This window comes from Gymnogyps californianus, chromosome 1 (genome assembly GCF_018139145.2).
Source record: "Gymnogyps californianus isolate 813 chromosome 1, ASM1813914v2, whole genome shotgun sequence".
Classification (NCBI taxonomy): Eukaryota; Metazoa; Chordata; class Aves; order Accipitriformes; family Cathartidae; genus Gymnogyps; species Gymnogyps californianus.
In genome coordinates, this window is record NC_059471.1 from 73,455,491 (window position 1) to 73,471,010 (window position 15,520).

Genomic DNA, 15,520 nt, shown 5'->3' on the forward strand with positions numbered 1-15,520 from the left:
AAAAATGAATAACCTCAATGTCAATATTTCAAACAAAATATTTTATTATTTAACTTCAAATTGGTGTATTTCAAAATTGGTGTTCATCTTACTGAATATATTTTATATATTTAGAAATCTCAGTTAAAAAAATTGTGACTTCTTTCACCAAATGGAAAGAGGATTAAATCTGAGTGCAGCTGTACAAGAAAAAGGTAGTCATTCACACAACCTTAGCTCCATGATTTCAGTGTTTGCATTACTAGTCTTAGATATGATACTTCTAATAGCTCATCTAAAAGCTCTAGTTATAGTCAACATCCTAAAAACCATCTCCGAACATACTGAGGGCCCAACTAGATATTAGATCACATCCCACCCATTCTAATGCAAATATGCGCAAGATATGAAAGATTACATCTAGAAACAAATAAAGAATTACAAACTTCCCTTTAAATTATGTTCATATGTTTGCACATGAGCATAAGAAATTACATTTGCCCATATACACAAGAATGATGGATTTCCTGAGAGCGAAAGCGAAAGAAAGAACAGAAAACCACAGAGTTCTCTTCATCACATTCCTGATAGTTTGGTATACTTCGAGTCATATGACAGAAAAAATGCTACACTGTTTCCAGGCAGCAGAAGCATCCAGGGAGTATCAACCTTTATGCAACTATCCTTAACTGTTTTATCAAACAATCTCAGAAGAACTATCACTGGAAAAAGAAATATCTGGTAGATGTACTTGGTTGCTGTGATTACTTCAATCAGTAGTAATTTCTTCCAGGATGAAATGCCTTCTAGTTTCACCAACAGAAGAATATTGGTGGAGTCAGAAGAATTTATTTCATCATGAGAATCAGACCAAGGTTTTCTGCTGTCTAAAGCAGTCAACATAATTTTCCGCAAAGAATCATTTAGACTTTAGCTTGCTTAACATCTTTGTTTTCCAATGAACAATTTTTCATTTCAAAAGACAAATTACCTCTTTGAAACTGTGCCTGCTTTTTTGGTAACAAAGCTTAACTTTTTCATTGAGCTTCTTATGAAACGGTTTCTATGGCCTTGTGTCTGCAGACTATGTACATAAAACAGGAGCATATCCTGCCATCATGAAATACATTAAAAATGTAGCAGACCTGATCACCTTTCTGCAATAAGAGTGATGCATCAGACAGAAATCTTTATAAAGCTCTGTTGAGGAAAATTATTTCATATAATACACCACCCACGCAAAGGATTCTCTATAAATCTCTTCCTTTCCAAAAGTCCTGTCCAGGTCTGGGTGTCTGTGGAATATCATTGATAGAGGTGATGACTGGAAAATCTCCCATAAAATACTGATTCTTTGATAAATAGTCTGAAGGATTCATTCAAGAAAGTTCAGTGGAACTGAATCACTGAATCAAAGCCTCTTCTTGGGCTGCTCCAGTGCCAAAGACCCTGGATGCACTGGGGAACCTCAGAGAAAGAAGAGAGCACTTTGCTATCGATAAGGCAGGGGAAATGGTGTGGATGGAGGAGGCATGTGTCAACAGTGTAGAGAAGTAATATGTCACTTATGTCAGTAATGTTCAGTAATGAAATCCTGAACTGAGAAACCGTATAACAGAGCAAACTTTAGACATTTATCTTGAATGCTTCACCCATGACCATCATTCATTACCTCATCACCAGCTCCGTCTAATGAGATAAGGTAATTATTGAAACTAGTGGGACCTGGCCTTAAAGGTGGAGTCTCCAGACAGACTGTCTCAAGGCCAGAGACATCAACATAAAGTTGTTTCAAGCACCAGGTTCTTTGTCCTGAAGCTAGAAGACAGAACCCTAAGAACCACATCTAGGGCCAGGGCTGTCAGTGCTGACTGTCTTCCTGCTCTAGAGTTGGAGCTGGACTGTAACAGAGAGACTCAGTTGCAAATCTGAAGGTGCACTGTTCCTTTTGAGATGCCCTATGACATCTCAGACACCAGCATGCAGCTGGTGGATATGACATAGCCCCTACATCTTTTTGATCAGTAGCTGGTGACTAAGAAGGCTGCCCTATGACATTTCAAATAGCAGTTGATTAAGCGACTTGCTTGAACTGCATACACATGAGCTAGGTGTCTAAGTTCCAATTACATTTACAGGAGAGTCAGTTCATCTAGACAATCTAGTAAATGAAACCTAGAGAATTATCCATCTCCTCCTAAAATAGACTCCTATTGATAGACTGAATTTGTCTCCAGACTCCACTGACTGTATTGACTAGATTCCCATCAACTAAGACACCTAGTTCATATGTAGACATTGAAATCATATTCCCCTTAAATCAGAGCAAGATGAATTCCAGCCCTGCAAGTCTCAGGGTAGGTTTTGAGGGTCTGTGACTCCTGGGCAATCTAACCAAAAGTCTTGCTGGCATTACAGCTACTTAGTGGAGTTGACAGATTGCTCAGGTTCATGGAGGTAAACAGAATGTCATCCTGTTTTGTGGTGATTTTCCAAGCTCAAATTTTATTGGGAGGTCTGGATCTCAGGAAATTTCAGAATCATTTGGTCTTTGTATAGTTCAGGTTGAAATCGGAACATGAACTGGTGGCCTTGTTTTTTCATACCATGCAGTCAGAGTTCTCCTTTAGGTAGCTCTCCCTGAGACTACAAAAGTTTGTATTACTTTCACCTGTATTGCTTTTATGCCTTCACAGATGATCTATTGGCCCTACCTCCAGCCTGCCATCTCTGCTATAATATCTCACCTCCAGCAAACTGACCACAGGAATCTGTGGAAAAAAAGAATTAAAAGAAGGAATGTTCCTTATTTCCCCCTCTTTGTCTGGATGGCTAAAGCTCAGTGAAAAGGATGGGTCCTAACCTGCATGGAACAACGATTGTAAGCCCAGATCTTTATTTATCTAAGAAGGAACCACCTTGTGTAACTTATTTAATAAAAATGGATTTCTTGGTGAGCTCAACAATTACACTGTTACCTGCCTGATTATGCTTGGATAATGATTTGTCAATTAAGGCTCAGTACATTTAGAGATTAACTACCAGGAAATTCTAGTTGTTAACATTCCATCAAAATTTGTTTTTTGCCTAAAGAACAGTGTTGCTGTTCAGGGATCAGATTTGCTACCCTTCCTCCCATCTCATATAACATGTTGATGGCTATGGGCTAATTTAAATAGTACAGGAATAACAGAATTTGGCCTGAAGTATTTAAATCTAACAACAGTATGGAGAATGCAGGCATGAAAACAAATACTTAATCAATAACTGAGCCCAAAATATTCCTCTTTCATACATCTGGGCACTTGGTAAAAAGTAATTACTTGTTTCTGTTTCAATTTCATTAAAAGCTAGCAAGCTGAAAGATCTAGCTCCAAGGCTAAATTAGTCTCTTGCTGTTTTATTCAAGTATGAACCAAGATAACAGAGTTGGTCAGTTACAGAATTCTTATTTTAATCTGTTCTTCTGGGCAGGTTCTTCGGCTAATTGGAAATGTACTTTACAGATTGATCTTTCAGAATACAGCAAATAATTAATTTTCAAATCTTTTAAGACTACCCTCCTCTCACCAACAGGTTGCTAATCTAGCTCTGACTGCTATGCATCTTGAGGTTTTTAGGTGGTGTTTTACATATCCCCATTCCTGTTCAGTTTCTTGGCATTTCTGGGTAAGAAACATTCAGGAGGCAGATTCAGCTCACAGGTCTAGGCACTAAATTTCAGATGTTTGCGTGCAGATATTTACACATGGATGGCACATAAGCTCTCACTGTAAACCATGGAGATCTACAGTTACAGCCAGCTGATTCTAAGGGTGTGATTTAATTGCCTATACAGAGGTGTCTAATGCCATTTGAGATGCATTAGGCTACTGAAGATTAGAACTTAATACTAGTTAAGTAATTAACACTGAAGCACTAGATTGTCACATAGGACACAACACCGTAACACTCCAGAACAGCAGCGTAATTGCTAACCAGGATGCTCTACAGCATCTCAAGACACACCAGATACCTATGTTTAGGCAACTGCATACTGTCCTAAGAGCTGTTCACTTGAGAGAATAGAGGTGTTCAAGAGCTGAATAGCTCTTTAGACTCCATTGACAGCACTGATTTGATATCATTTGATTGTGGGCTTAATTCAGTTACTGACACATAGGCATCCAGTGCCATTTTAGATGTCTTATGGTAGCCTGTATGGCCTTCAGCTGGTGTTAGAAGGATAGTCAAACCAGGTTTTTCTTCTTCATAGCAATTTAAATACTACTTTCTCTTCTTTCCATCATGAACAAAGAGAACAGGCTATTGCCCATGTCTTTGCAGATACCTTCTAGACACTTGAAGACTTCATTTAATTCCCACCAAGTGTTCTCTTTTTTTAAACTACACGATCATACTTGTTTCTCCGGTAATCTCAGGTATTCCATTTTCTAGACTTCCACTCATACTAATTTTCCCTAGACCCTCTTCTATTGCTGCACAACTGTCTCGAAGAGTGCTACCCATGACCACAAATACTCAGCTCAGGCTTTAGCAATGCAAGTCAGACTCCTTATAGGATGTGTTTTGGTGTTTTTTTCCCAAAAAGATGTTATTGGCTCATGTTCAGTCTGAGATCAACAGCAACCCCTAGATTTCTACACACAGAACCCTGGCCTAACCTGGTATTCCCTATCCTGAATTTGGATAGGAATAATTAGTTGTATAGACGTTGTATTTTGCACTTGTCCATACTGACTTTTATACTTTTTTTCAGACCCATTTTGCTAATTTGGCGAGATAATTTTTAACTCCAATGCTATGGTTCAACATGCGTGCAGTTCCTCCAATATTCTTGCAGCCCCGCACAGCTTTCTGTCATTATCTGTGGGGTTTTTCCCATGCTTACCGTTGCTTCTCAGTAGTAACTATAGGAAGAGATTTTTCCATTTGCATAAGTTACACAAGATTATACAGCACTGTTCCTCATGGAGGATAGGAGAAATAACTACTCTAAAAGCTGTTTATGGCATGACTCTGAAGTCTTCTTTTAGTTTTATACAATCAAAGCACACTAGTACTGAAATCTCTGAAATGTTCACTGAGATATTGCGCTCAAAGAACTAATATCTTCCCTTGAGCCTTCAATAACCTCAAAGACAAAAAAAAAAAGCATGCCTGACTTATTTTCCACAAAAATGTAGAAACTGGCCCTAATTACTAGGACCTTAAGAAAACAGGTTCTTGAGAAGAAATTTGAAAAGAGCGTGCTGACTTTATTCGTTAGATTCATTAGCATGCTTCAGATTTAGAATTAAATATGTGGTTTTGAGAAACAAATCTGATGTTTTCCCTGCATGGAAATACTTGTCACAAAATTTTATAATTAATCAAGCATTTTCATAATGTCCTGTACCAAAATAATAGTAAATTCAGTACTGTGTCTTCATCAGTGACAAAAATTCTATGCTTCAGAAAATGGTACAAGAAACATGGAGTAATCTGTTCTCTGTGACTGTCTCATCCTACTCCCTAATGTCAAGCTGTCTTAAACCCTGAAGCATGAGACTTTTTTACTCCTTCCACAAGCTTTTTGGAAAGAACTGTTATGACTCTGAAAATTTGGCCAGTCATATAAATGTCTACTCCTAGTTTTCATTCTCTCTCATATTTGTCTCACAGCTCTTTGGATTTCTCTTTTTCCTGAATTTAACAAATCTCTCTCATCTCTAAATTATTAAATCATGCCTTTACTGAAATATTCCATACTGAACTAAAAGGTGGCTTTGGACTGTCATAAAAACTTCCCAAGTAAGTTCTCTGTATTCTTATTGTTGTCCAAAAGAGCCATCCTACAAAATCATATCCAGTCCTGTGGAGGAGCAGGTAAACCCTGGCTGCCAAAAGTGACACCAGCTGCAGAACAGAAGAATATAGGATTAGAGTATCTACTTCTCTATAGAAAAAAACCCTTCCATTCACAATGATAAACAAGAACAGCAGCAGTTGGCAAACCCCCTCATATTAATTTCAATCCCAGCAATATCTACATTTTGTTCTGAAATACAACTTGTGTTTCTGCGTACTTTGAAACAGATGCTGTGTCCAAAGAGTGGGTGAAGTGATGCTTACAAACATAATAGAGCTGTGCTTCATTTGTTCTAGTGCACTGGGACAGACAGAACAGCACACTCCTGTGGTCTGAAGAGCACTGAAAATCTGGAGGTCCCAAATAGTGTCCCCACACTTGCTGATGGCTTTCTGTGTTGCTTTGGTCTTGTCACACATAACAACATTTTCCTATGCTGGTGTCTAACATTAAACATGTAAATCAACGTTGTGCTTTGTCACCTGAAGACATCCAATGCTGTGAGTTACTGGTAACTTTTATCATATCTTCAAGGAAACAAGGAGGAAACCCAGGGATTTAATTTTAGCATCATAACAATGATGACAAAAGCACTGGCTATGTATATAGTACTATATACCCATCAGTGCAAATCAAGATATAAAAGACATTACATTCACTATACAACAACAAAACAAACATGTACTGAAAAGTTGCAGGGAGATGTTCATAAAAACGGTGGCTTTTTTACCTAGTATGCCAAAGCATACCTAAGTATGATCAGTAACGCTGTAGGCTACATTTAAACTCATGATTCAGAGGTGAATGACTTCATATTTATTTAGATCATAGATATTTAGGTGTCTGGTTAAGTATCACACACACACAAGGAAAAGAAAAATAAACAAGAAATGATATTTCATGGGCTCCTACCTCCAGGCTTTATCAAGTAAGTAATCTCTTTAGCCAAACACACAACACGGACTATATATAGCTATGATTAATAATGATTAATTATGATTAATAAACCAGTAATTGTCATACACAAAAAAATTAAACACTAAATGGGCAAATGACAATACTTGCCTGTGGCAAAGACAACATTCTTTGACACCAGTCTATATTCCACGATGGAGAACTGAGGAAGCTCAATCCTCTCCACGCCAGTGACTGCATTATCTCCACCTCTCCAGTAGAACTCTATGTCGTCGGTTGTGTAGCCATCTGCAGGCAAAGCAGGAGAGTAAGTCAGAAATAACAGCAGACTCAAATGTAGCTTCAAACACAGTACACGCAGTTTGTCATTTGAGACAATGAAAAGAATCAGAATAGCTGGAGTGGTGTATTGTATTTTGTTCTGTATGCCTGTGGGAAGGTCCCCTGAAGAGCTATGCCATTACAGTCTGCCCAGGAATTTGAGGCAAAATACTCTGTTTTCTTTTTTTTTGTTTTGGTATCACTCTCATAAAATTCACATAGGGATTAATGGCCCCAATGAGACAGAAAATGCTACCCAATAATTGGCAAAATTGCAGATTAGCATGATTTAAGACATCATACGCATTTAGCACTGAAACCAAGTGTATATTTATGCTGATAATCACCAGAAGAAGGTGGATTATTCAATGAATACAGACAAACATAATTGGGGCAGATCTTTTCCACTCACACTAAAGTGTCCCACCATTTCCATCAGCTTCTGTAGTGGAGGACTACACTTGAATATAGAATATATACTAGTATTTTCTGTATATGGCCCACAATCTCCAGCCAGTAGCAGAAATGGAGCAGGAACTCTTGAAGTGCAAATATACATCTGAATATTGCAATCCTAGAACATGACTAGGTGGAAGACAGAATCTGGTTCTGTGTGGAACACAATTGCAAATCATAACTGGGGCCAATCTGAAAGCCCGGGGGGGTCCTGTGGCAAGACCATCCATGCATAATAAAGCATACTGAAAGAAAATGATGTCACAGAGTTTGCTCTCTTGAAAATGAATCTGATTAAAACATCAACATTCTTTCTCTTGTGTTGAAGATAAGCATCCAGTCACTGCCTCTGCCAAGTCAGGCTGGATGATGATTTCATTCTGTCCTAAACCTGTTTTTCTAGGATGTATCCATCCATCTAGAAATGGAGGACCCCCTAAATTTTTTTAAAAAGTCAAATAAACAAAAATCTAAAGGGTGATAATTACACGATTCACATAGTGTTTATAGACACCAGTGTAAATATTACTAAGTTCTATAAAAGGAAAACTGCCCCGCATCTGAACTAGGTTTTAAATGCATTTTCTTATGTACATACAGCTTTCTATTTCCAGAGTACAGTTTTGTTCATCTAATGGGTATCTTCTCAAGTCCATCATACAAGCTGCAGTGGTTGTGATTCTGAAACACAAACATCAAGTAGAATTACTGTACAGCCAGTAATCCAAGTTTTGTTGTTGTTGTTGTTTGTTTTTCAAAATGAGGACTCTCTGAAGAATAGCTTACAATAATTGAGAATCTGGTCCATAGTTTTACATTGAGCAGCAGCTTAATACAACAGCAGCTACCCTGACTGCAATGGAACAACTCACTGTGACTTACCCTTATGCAACCAGTCCCTTTGGGGTTGAATGGACCTATCCGCATATGCAAATATTACAGAAACATTTGCTGAGATTAAAAAATATGACTTTATATCAGAAAATGTGAAGCGAAAAAAGTCTGCTACAAACGTCAAAATGATTAGAGCTGTGTGAATAACTGATTCCTTGGTTTTGTGGCAGCTCCAGAAAAAACCTGAAATGTTGAAAAAATGTTTTAAGTCCAGCAAAATGCCTTGTTTCAAAGTTGAATATACTTCTCTAGTTTAAGAGGATTTTGTAATGAAGCGCTGTATTGAATTTTAAACTTTCTCCCCAAATAACAATATATTTTTGCTTCTCTATCTCCAATGCAGGCAATTTAGCACACTAAGGATGAATTTGCAAAACATTTCACTATTGATGAATCTGTGTTTTTCATCAAGCTCTTGTATATCAGGAGTGTCAACAATACACATGCACAACCAAAACAACTGTATGAACAGCTTCACGCAGCACTGGCACTTTATTTTTAAATTAATGGATTTATATATTTGTACTAACTTTTAGACAGATATAACCATATGCTCACGATTAATCTTCAGTGTATTTCAGTGTTTTGCTGAATCACAGCCTTCATCAAGATTATGTACATTATTATGCATCATTTTCTTTATAATGGCTTCATATAAATCTCACATTTAAATTATCTTCTGAGCCTGACTAGGTCCATTCCTTACTGATCCTTTTCTGATATAAACAAGAGATGGACCTTGTACACAGTTAGTTCCTAAACAAACAATATTCTGGTGATAATTTATGCTAATAATACAAGAGGGGAAATGCCTCAAATGTACCTCTAAAAGCTGGAACCCTCAATGCTAAGGTTTTGTTCATGTGTTTTCTCTGCTTTGAAGCTTTCTCTTTAATCCCTTAACCTTCTGAAATTAGAGTCTTCTAACCTGGTAAACGACTTTAAAATTCAGGGGCAACATTTCAAGAGGAGAAAAGTAGTTAGGTGCCTTTCTTCACCTCTTTCACACTAAAAAAACCCCATGTTGTTATTATGAATGCCCTATCCAATCTCCCAGAAAAGGAAGGAAAGAATGCTTATCCTTAGCATACAGGTTATTTCAGATGGATAAACACACAATATCCAAAGGAAGGGACTAAGACCATTACAACTATCTCATAGGACAACAGAGGTCACCGTTCTCTGACTGAGAAGGTGCTTTTGCAAGAAAATATTATCATTTCTTTGCACAGGGAGAGACAGTTGTATGAGCACAAAGGCAATGGATGAGCTAGGAGATGAAAAAGCTCAAGGATCTGTCACTCAGCATATCTTCTCACTTGTGTTCCTACCAGTAGCCAGTGAGACAGGCACACAGCTGATCTTTGTCCTTCTCAGCCTTATCTATGGCATGATCATGTCTCTGCCACTGCTGTTCACTCTGAGTGTCCTCTGAATACCCTTATGTTAGTCCTACAGGCTTTCAGGTACCAAGTATTGTATCACAGAAGGATACTTAGGTCAACCTTCATCCAGCTGCCTGCTGGGAGATGCTCTGGTTCCTCTGTTAACACATGTCCCAGTGGGCTAGAATAGTTTACAAACAGCAACTTCTCAGCTGCTCTGTAGTTTAGGGGGACGTCTTCTCTGCAATCAACATTTGCAAGTGCCCTTCTGGACCCTCAAGCAAGGTGCTAGACACAGGGCTATTAATTACGGAGATGAATGTCTCCTCAATATTATGACTACTAGCAGCTCTAGCTAAGCACATAAAACTAGGACTAGCATAGAGTCTTAGAGGAGAAAACTTATTCTTAAATCTGCGATCATTGATGAACAAGGTCTTAGCAGCGATCAGCTTTACAAAGCCATACTGATTGTGCAATCAAATGATCTTGATCCCGAGTCAACTGACAACTGTGCTCAAAGTAAAACAAGCAGGCACACTTGGGCGTTGCTGCTATGAGGTTTCTATCCCATGCTTTAGTACATTCCCCTACACTGACCTAGGTCTCATTTAAGATCCTCCAGCAGAATCCACATGAGCTAAGTTGATACAAGAGGGAGTGTGGTACCAGGATCTTAACCATTATGTTGTATAACTAGCTTTAAATGCCAGCCATACAGAACACATGTACTTACAAATGATTAATTTGACAGAATTATTAACAATTATGCAGCTGGCAAACTTGCATTCAACTTACTAATTGCCTTATGACTTTTTAAGGAATGTATTTTTATTTTGGCCTGTTCACATACTGTAGTGGTTCTGTGTCACAAGTTCCAGTACCAGAAACTGCACATTCTTGCTCAGGTAACTTTTTACACTACAGCAAAATGTATGTTTTTTAATTTCATAAATATCCACTAGAAAAGAAGATACAGCTAGATTTAGATAGAAACAGATTTACCCCACTTACTCAAAGTAAGTTGAGTGCTCAGAGGTCCCTCCTGAATGAATGTTCAAGCAACCAAATTTAACTTGCACAAATGCTCACCAAAAGCAAATATTAATTGCTCGGGCTTGTGCACTCTCTCAAGAAGAGCAGGTTTATTTTTTATGGGATGGGATGCTGCCTGACACAGCAGGACAATAAGGTTTCAAGAACTGATCATCACAGCAGTGACAGAGAAACAATTATGAGCCAGACAAAGATAAAGCGGTACACAGATACACGTACATTTTGGGTGAAAGCAATACACAAAGGAAATATTTTTAATTGTTTAGAATTCCCTACTCCAGTTATCTTTCCTCTGGATATAGATTCTCTTATCCTTCTCTGCTACTTTATTACCGGGCTGATTGCCTTTGATTATACTGCTATATTGCATAGGAACCCCACCTGTGATGTGCTGGGAGGTGCTGCGCAAATGACTGACAGAAGGATATTCTCTGTCCCCCAAAAGTTTACAACATAAATCAGTCTAAGCAATATAAATACTTCTTATGGGACTAGGTCACAGTCCTGATGGCTAATTTGATCCTTGTTTCATCCTGATACAGAAATACATTCGTCCAAAGAATAGATGAATCGCACAGAAATAAGTGCGATTGCCTTGTCTGACCGATTACAACTAACCTTTTCACCTTGCAAACATCCATCATGTTTCATATACAGGTGATAACTAGGTGAATCCTTTCAGATAAAATACATATATTCCTCCACTCTATTTATTTATAACATTTAGCATTGTACTGCCTGAGAACAAGAGGTCTATATATGGCAAACACACAAGCAAGCAGTCAGAAAGACTCTACTTTTGATCCCCAGTCTATAATGTCATTATTTCTTTTTTGGTCTATTATGAAAAAAAGCTGTTGTATCATCATACATCTTGTATATTGTTCTGAACAACGTGGAACAAAGTCAGTATCGTGCCCAGACAAAAAAAATCCCCAGAAATGGGTTGAACTTCAAAAAGCTACTGTCCCATTCCCCCACTCTCGTAGACTTTTGCTGCAGTAGTAAACTGCTTTCTCTGAAGTAGAGAGAAACCTTGGATAACTGAAGGTCAAGTGTTTCAAAACTATAATACATTCTACAGTGTTCAGAAGAGGACACAGAGCCAGTGTGGCCTCGGGATCACTTTTGTCATATATTTTTTGAGGAACTGCTTTGCTCTATGGATATTCTATAATCGGTTGTAACCCTCCAAAATTTCCCCTATTATTCTCAGTGACCCTGTGTTTTGTGGCACATGAAACTCCAGGTTCTGGTCTCAGCCCACAGGATGAATCATTGCCTCCAGACTGCGGCTTGAGGCCAATGCCATCAGGATGCTCTGCAGCCACCACACAAGAAGATAGGCTAGCGGTAAAGCAACACAAAGCGCAACTCTTTAAATCGATGGAGCTAAGGCTCAGGTATTTTCTTCCTTCTGATCACAATGTCTTGTATTTTGCCAAGATTTAATTTCAGACAGTTATCCTTCACTAAGTAACTCAGCTGCTTCACACCATGGATATCTGACCCCGGATATTCTGTGCTTTCAGAGGAAAGGGAATGGAAAGAACTACGCCACACATGAGCCACTGGTGAAATCCCTGCTACGCAAACACTATCAAGTGAAATGCAGTCTGCTGATGGACATTTATGTTTTGCAGAAGAGGAAGCTAACTTATTCAAATACACTATTTTATGACAGATAATCCTCATCTGAATGACTCCAAATGTTTTTAGAGTGTGACAGAAAGACTTCTATACATTATTATGATCACAAGAGTTCCAATCTCCATCACTTTTTTATTACATTGCTTGTGGGGATGGTTCTTGAGATAAAGGAAACAAAAGTATCTTGCATCATTTTTTGACATTTAACTACTTGTGGAAAGAATCCTAAACCTGCAGTGTTCCATACTGGGTCAATAGCATGTGAGATGAAAGCCTCCTTTTGCTACAAACAGTTAATTATAGAGACAATATTTCCTGAACATCCTAAGCTTCTTTAAAGTTTCATAATAAGCTTGAATCTATTTTTATTTTGTCTAGAAAGATTCATCCAATTATAGCCTATACATGATATGTAATAGGAGTTAAAGAGGTGAGGGGCCAAGACCTAAGTCAGGTAAAATGTTCAACTGTTGATAAAAAACAAAAGCAGGTAAAATAATGATACTAGACATATAATCTATCTGCACCACTTTTCTGATCTCATTCATCTTTATACTAGGGACTCTTTATCCTGCACTGCTTATGTGCAGCAATCTTGAGTATTACCTATGCTTAAAAAGACAAGAAACTTCTGATGATGGAAATGGAGCTTCCACTGGCAAAGACTTGTTTTGCTGGTACAGTTTAAAGCACTGGAGCAAACAGAGTAACCTCTCCAAACACAGCAACTGTTTGCTACTATTGAGTCTTCCATTAAGACTTTTGCTAGTGTAGTTAAGTTTATTAAGGGAACGATTTTTCGGCATTCCTAACCATAAAAGCTGTGACAGAAAACAAAGAAAACACAGGTCAAGCCTAAAATAGGTAGAAAGTAGGATAATGTAAGGTCACTTTGTACCTCTGGTTTGAAATATAACACATTGCAGTCCTGATTCCTGCTTGAAGAAATCACTGAAGGTACCCATAGTCATGGTCTTAGCTGTGGCTGACTCCATTCAACCAGGGCTGCTTGTGGCTTTTTCTTTATCAACTACAGACACATCAAGAGACAACATAAGCACCCACATTCAATCTTACCGCCTATATTTTGGACATTTTCAGGTTTGCAATTAATGCGTGCCTTTCTGCTTCCTATAGCCAGTGGGCTTTCCAGATATGGTGACTACAGAAACAGATAAAACCTGACTGAAGGCGCTTCTGGCAAAACTAAGAAACATTGAGTGTGTCATTTATTTTCTACAGGCATCTTTCAGAGTTACAGGGAAGGTTACATAATATGCTACCCAATGTTTGTAATAACCTTGTACCAGGAAGCAAATATCAATAATACATAATGACAGTGATGAAGTCTTCATCATGGAAGCACACACCTGAGGCCGTAAAGCACCGTTCCGTCTGGGTGAAGGCGAATCATTCGATTCTTCACGGTAACGCCATGCACAAATGATTTCTTGTCATTTAGGAAGTAAGTGTCAGGCACCCAGAGTTGATCTGCCACTCGGTTATCAAGCGTGAGGTTGAGAGGTATGCCAGCGTAAGCTAGCCTCTTATCTCTCCAGTACTGTTGAAAATACATAGTCAAAGTGTAATCCTGGTGAGGAAAAAAAGAGAAGCCCAACAGTCAATCATACTTGGTGTAACTAGAACAATAATTTTTTTCCCTGTCACTAGCTTATTTTGCTGTTGGTTTAATTCAAATTTAAATATTTTTTTTAAAAAAAGCTTAATAAAAACATTAAATATTCCTATCACTTACTAAATAATTCTAATAATTCAAGTACCACTCTAGTCTAAGGCAGCATTTCAAGTCTTAAGATATTCAGCTAGTATTGGTATCTTTTGTCCTGCTCCTCCTTTTCTTTCATGTAGTTCCCCTGACAACTACCAGAAATTATGATGTTTGTGGAATGATAAACGAGATAATAGGTAAATACTGCCATCTTCCCCATTTTTAAAAACGATAGGTGAATGGAAAAACATTCAAAGTATTTTGAAGCAGTATGCAAATTTCTGTCTGAAAAATAAGCTGCTAAGATGTTGTTTATACATGTGCCTTTGTGTGAGACTGCATCTTGCAGTGACATAAAGATTTTCTCATCAACAGGCTACATCAGTACTTAGAAGAACAGTAAATTGTAGTAAAGCCCCACTAATGTCAATGTTTGGTTTTCATAATTTTGTCAATTAAGGTTCATGGTGTCTGCTATGAGCTGTGATCACTAACATAAAAGCCTAAAGATGGATACAGAAGCCTAAAACATCCATTTTAAAAGTCTTTATTCCCTTTCAGAATTTGCTAACCTGACTTGGTCATGTTGTAACACTATATTGAAACACTTTGAAAGCCTTAGACAATAAGCCTTATTCATTAGCTTCATGGTATTAAAAAAACAAAAAAAATGTCTGGGAACATTTTAAAGTTAAGCGCCAGAAAATTGAAGAAAAAAAAAAAAATCACATGAAATAGCAAAATTTCCTGTTAGAAAAGAAAATCCTTTGTCTTTTCTTTCCCTCATAACTTTCAAAGTGCGGAAGGACATTTTCATTTTTAGAAAGCCTAATTTTATGCATGAAATAAAAAAGGTGAACATCTGAAAATAATACATTCTTATATATGGAAATGAATGTTTACAATTAAAGAAAACATTGGGTTTAGGTATGATAATACTGCCGTATTTAACAATGAAAAAAATGAGACTGTAAGTACAGGCCATTAAGACTCTCATTTTCAAATTACAGAAGTGCTCTAAATGATAAAACTCTTCATGAAACTCTTTACAAAACACTGAGAATTTATGTGATCTCCAAACATATTTAAATATTTAGCAGCAGGTGTGCAAGCCACAGGATACCTGCATTTGCATCTGGTTCTACAAGCTGGTGATGCAAAACCCCTCAGGCTTGCTGCTTGTTTGGGAAAAGGATGCTCAGGCTTTCTAAGTACGGCTGTTGGGAATGGTCCATTCTTGTAATGGGTTTCATGTGGAGACAACTCAATTTCAGGCACTGATCC

At 37.8% G+C, this 15,520-nt stretch overlaps 1 protein-coding gene across 2 annotated transcripts in view; it reads right to left on the reverse strand.

Annotated features, from left to right (window-relative positions):
• The window catches only part of GABRB3 (gamma-aminobutyric acid type A receptor subunit beta3), a 197,736-nt gene that overhangs the window by 16,682 nt on the left and 165,534 nt on the right, over positions 1-15,520 (reverse strand). For both annotated transcript variants that reach the window (XM_050894733.1, XM_050902687.1), the window contains 3 exons: positions 13,878-14,098; positions 8,121-8,203; positions 6,896-7,033 (listed from right to left, as the gene is read on the reverse strand). In XM_050894733.1, coding sequence (XP_050750690.1) covers positions 6,896-7,033; positions 8,121-8,203; positions 13,878-14,098 — 442 coding nt within the window. The remainder of the gene's footprint in view (positions 1-6,895; positions 7,034-8,120; positions 8,204-13,877; positions 14,099-15,520) is intronic.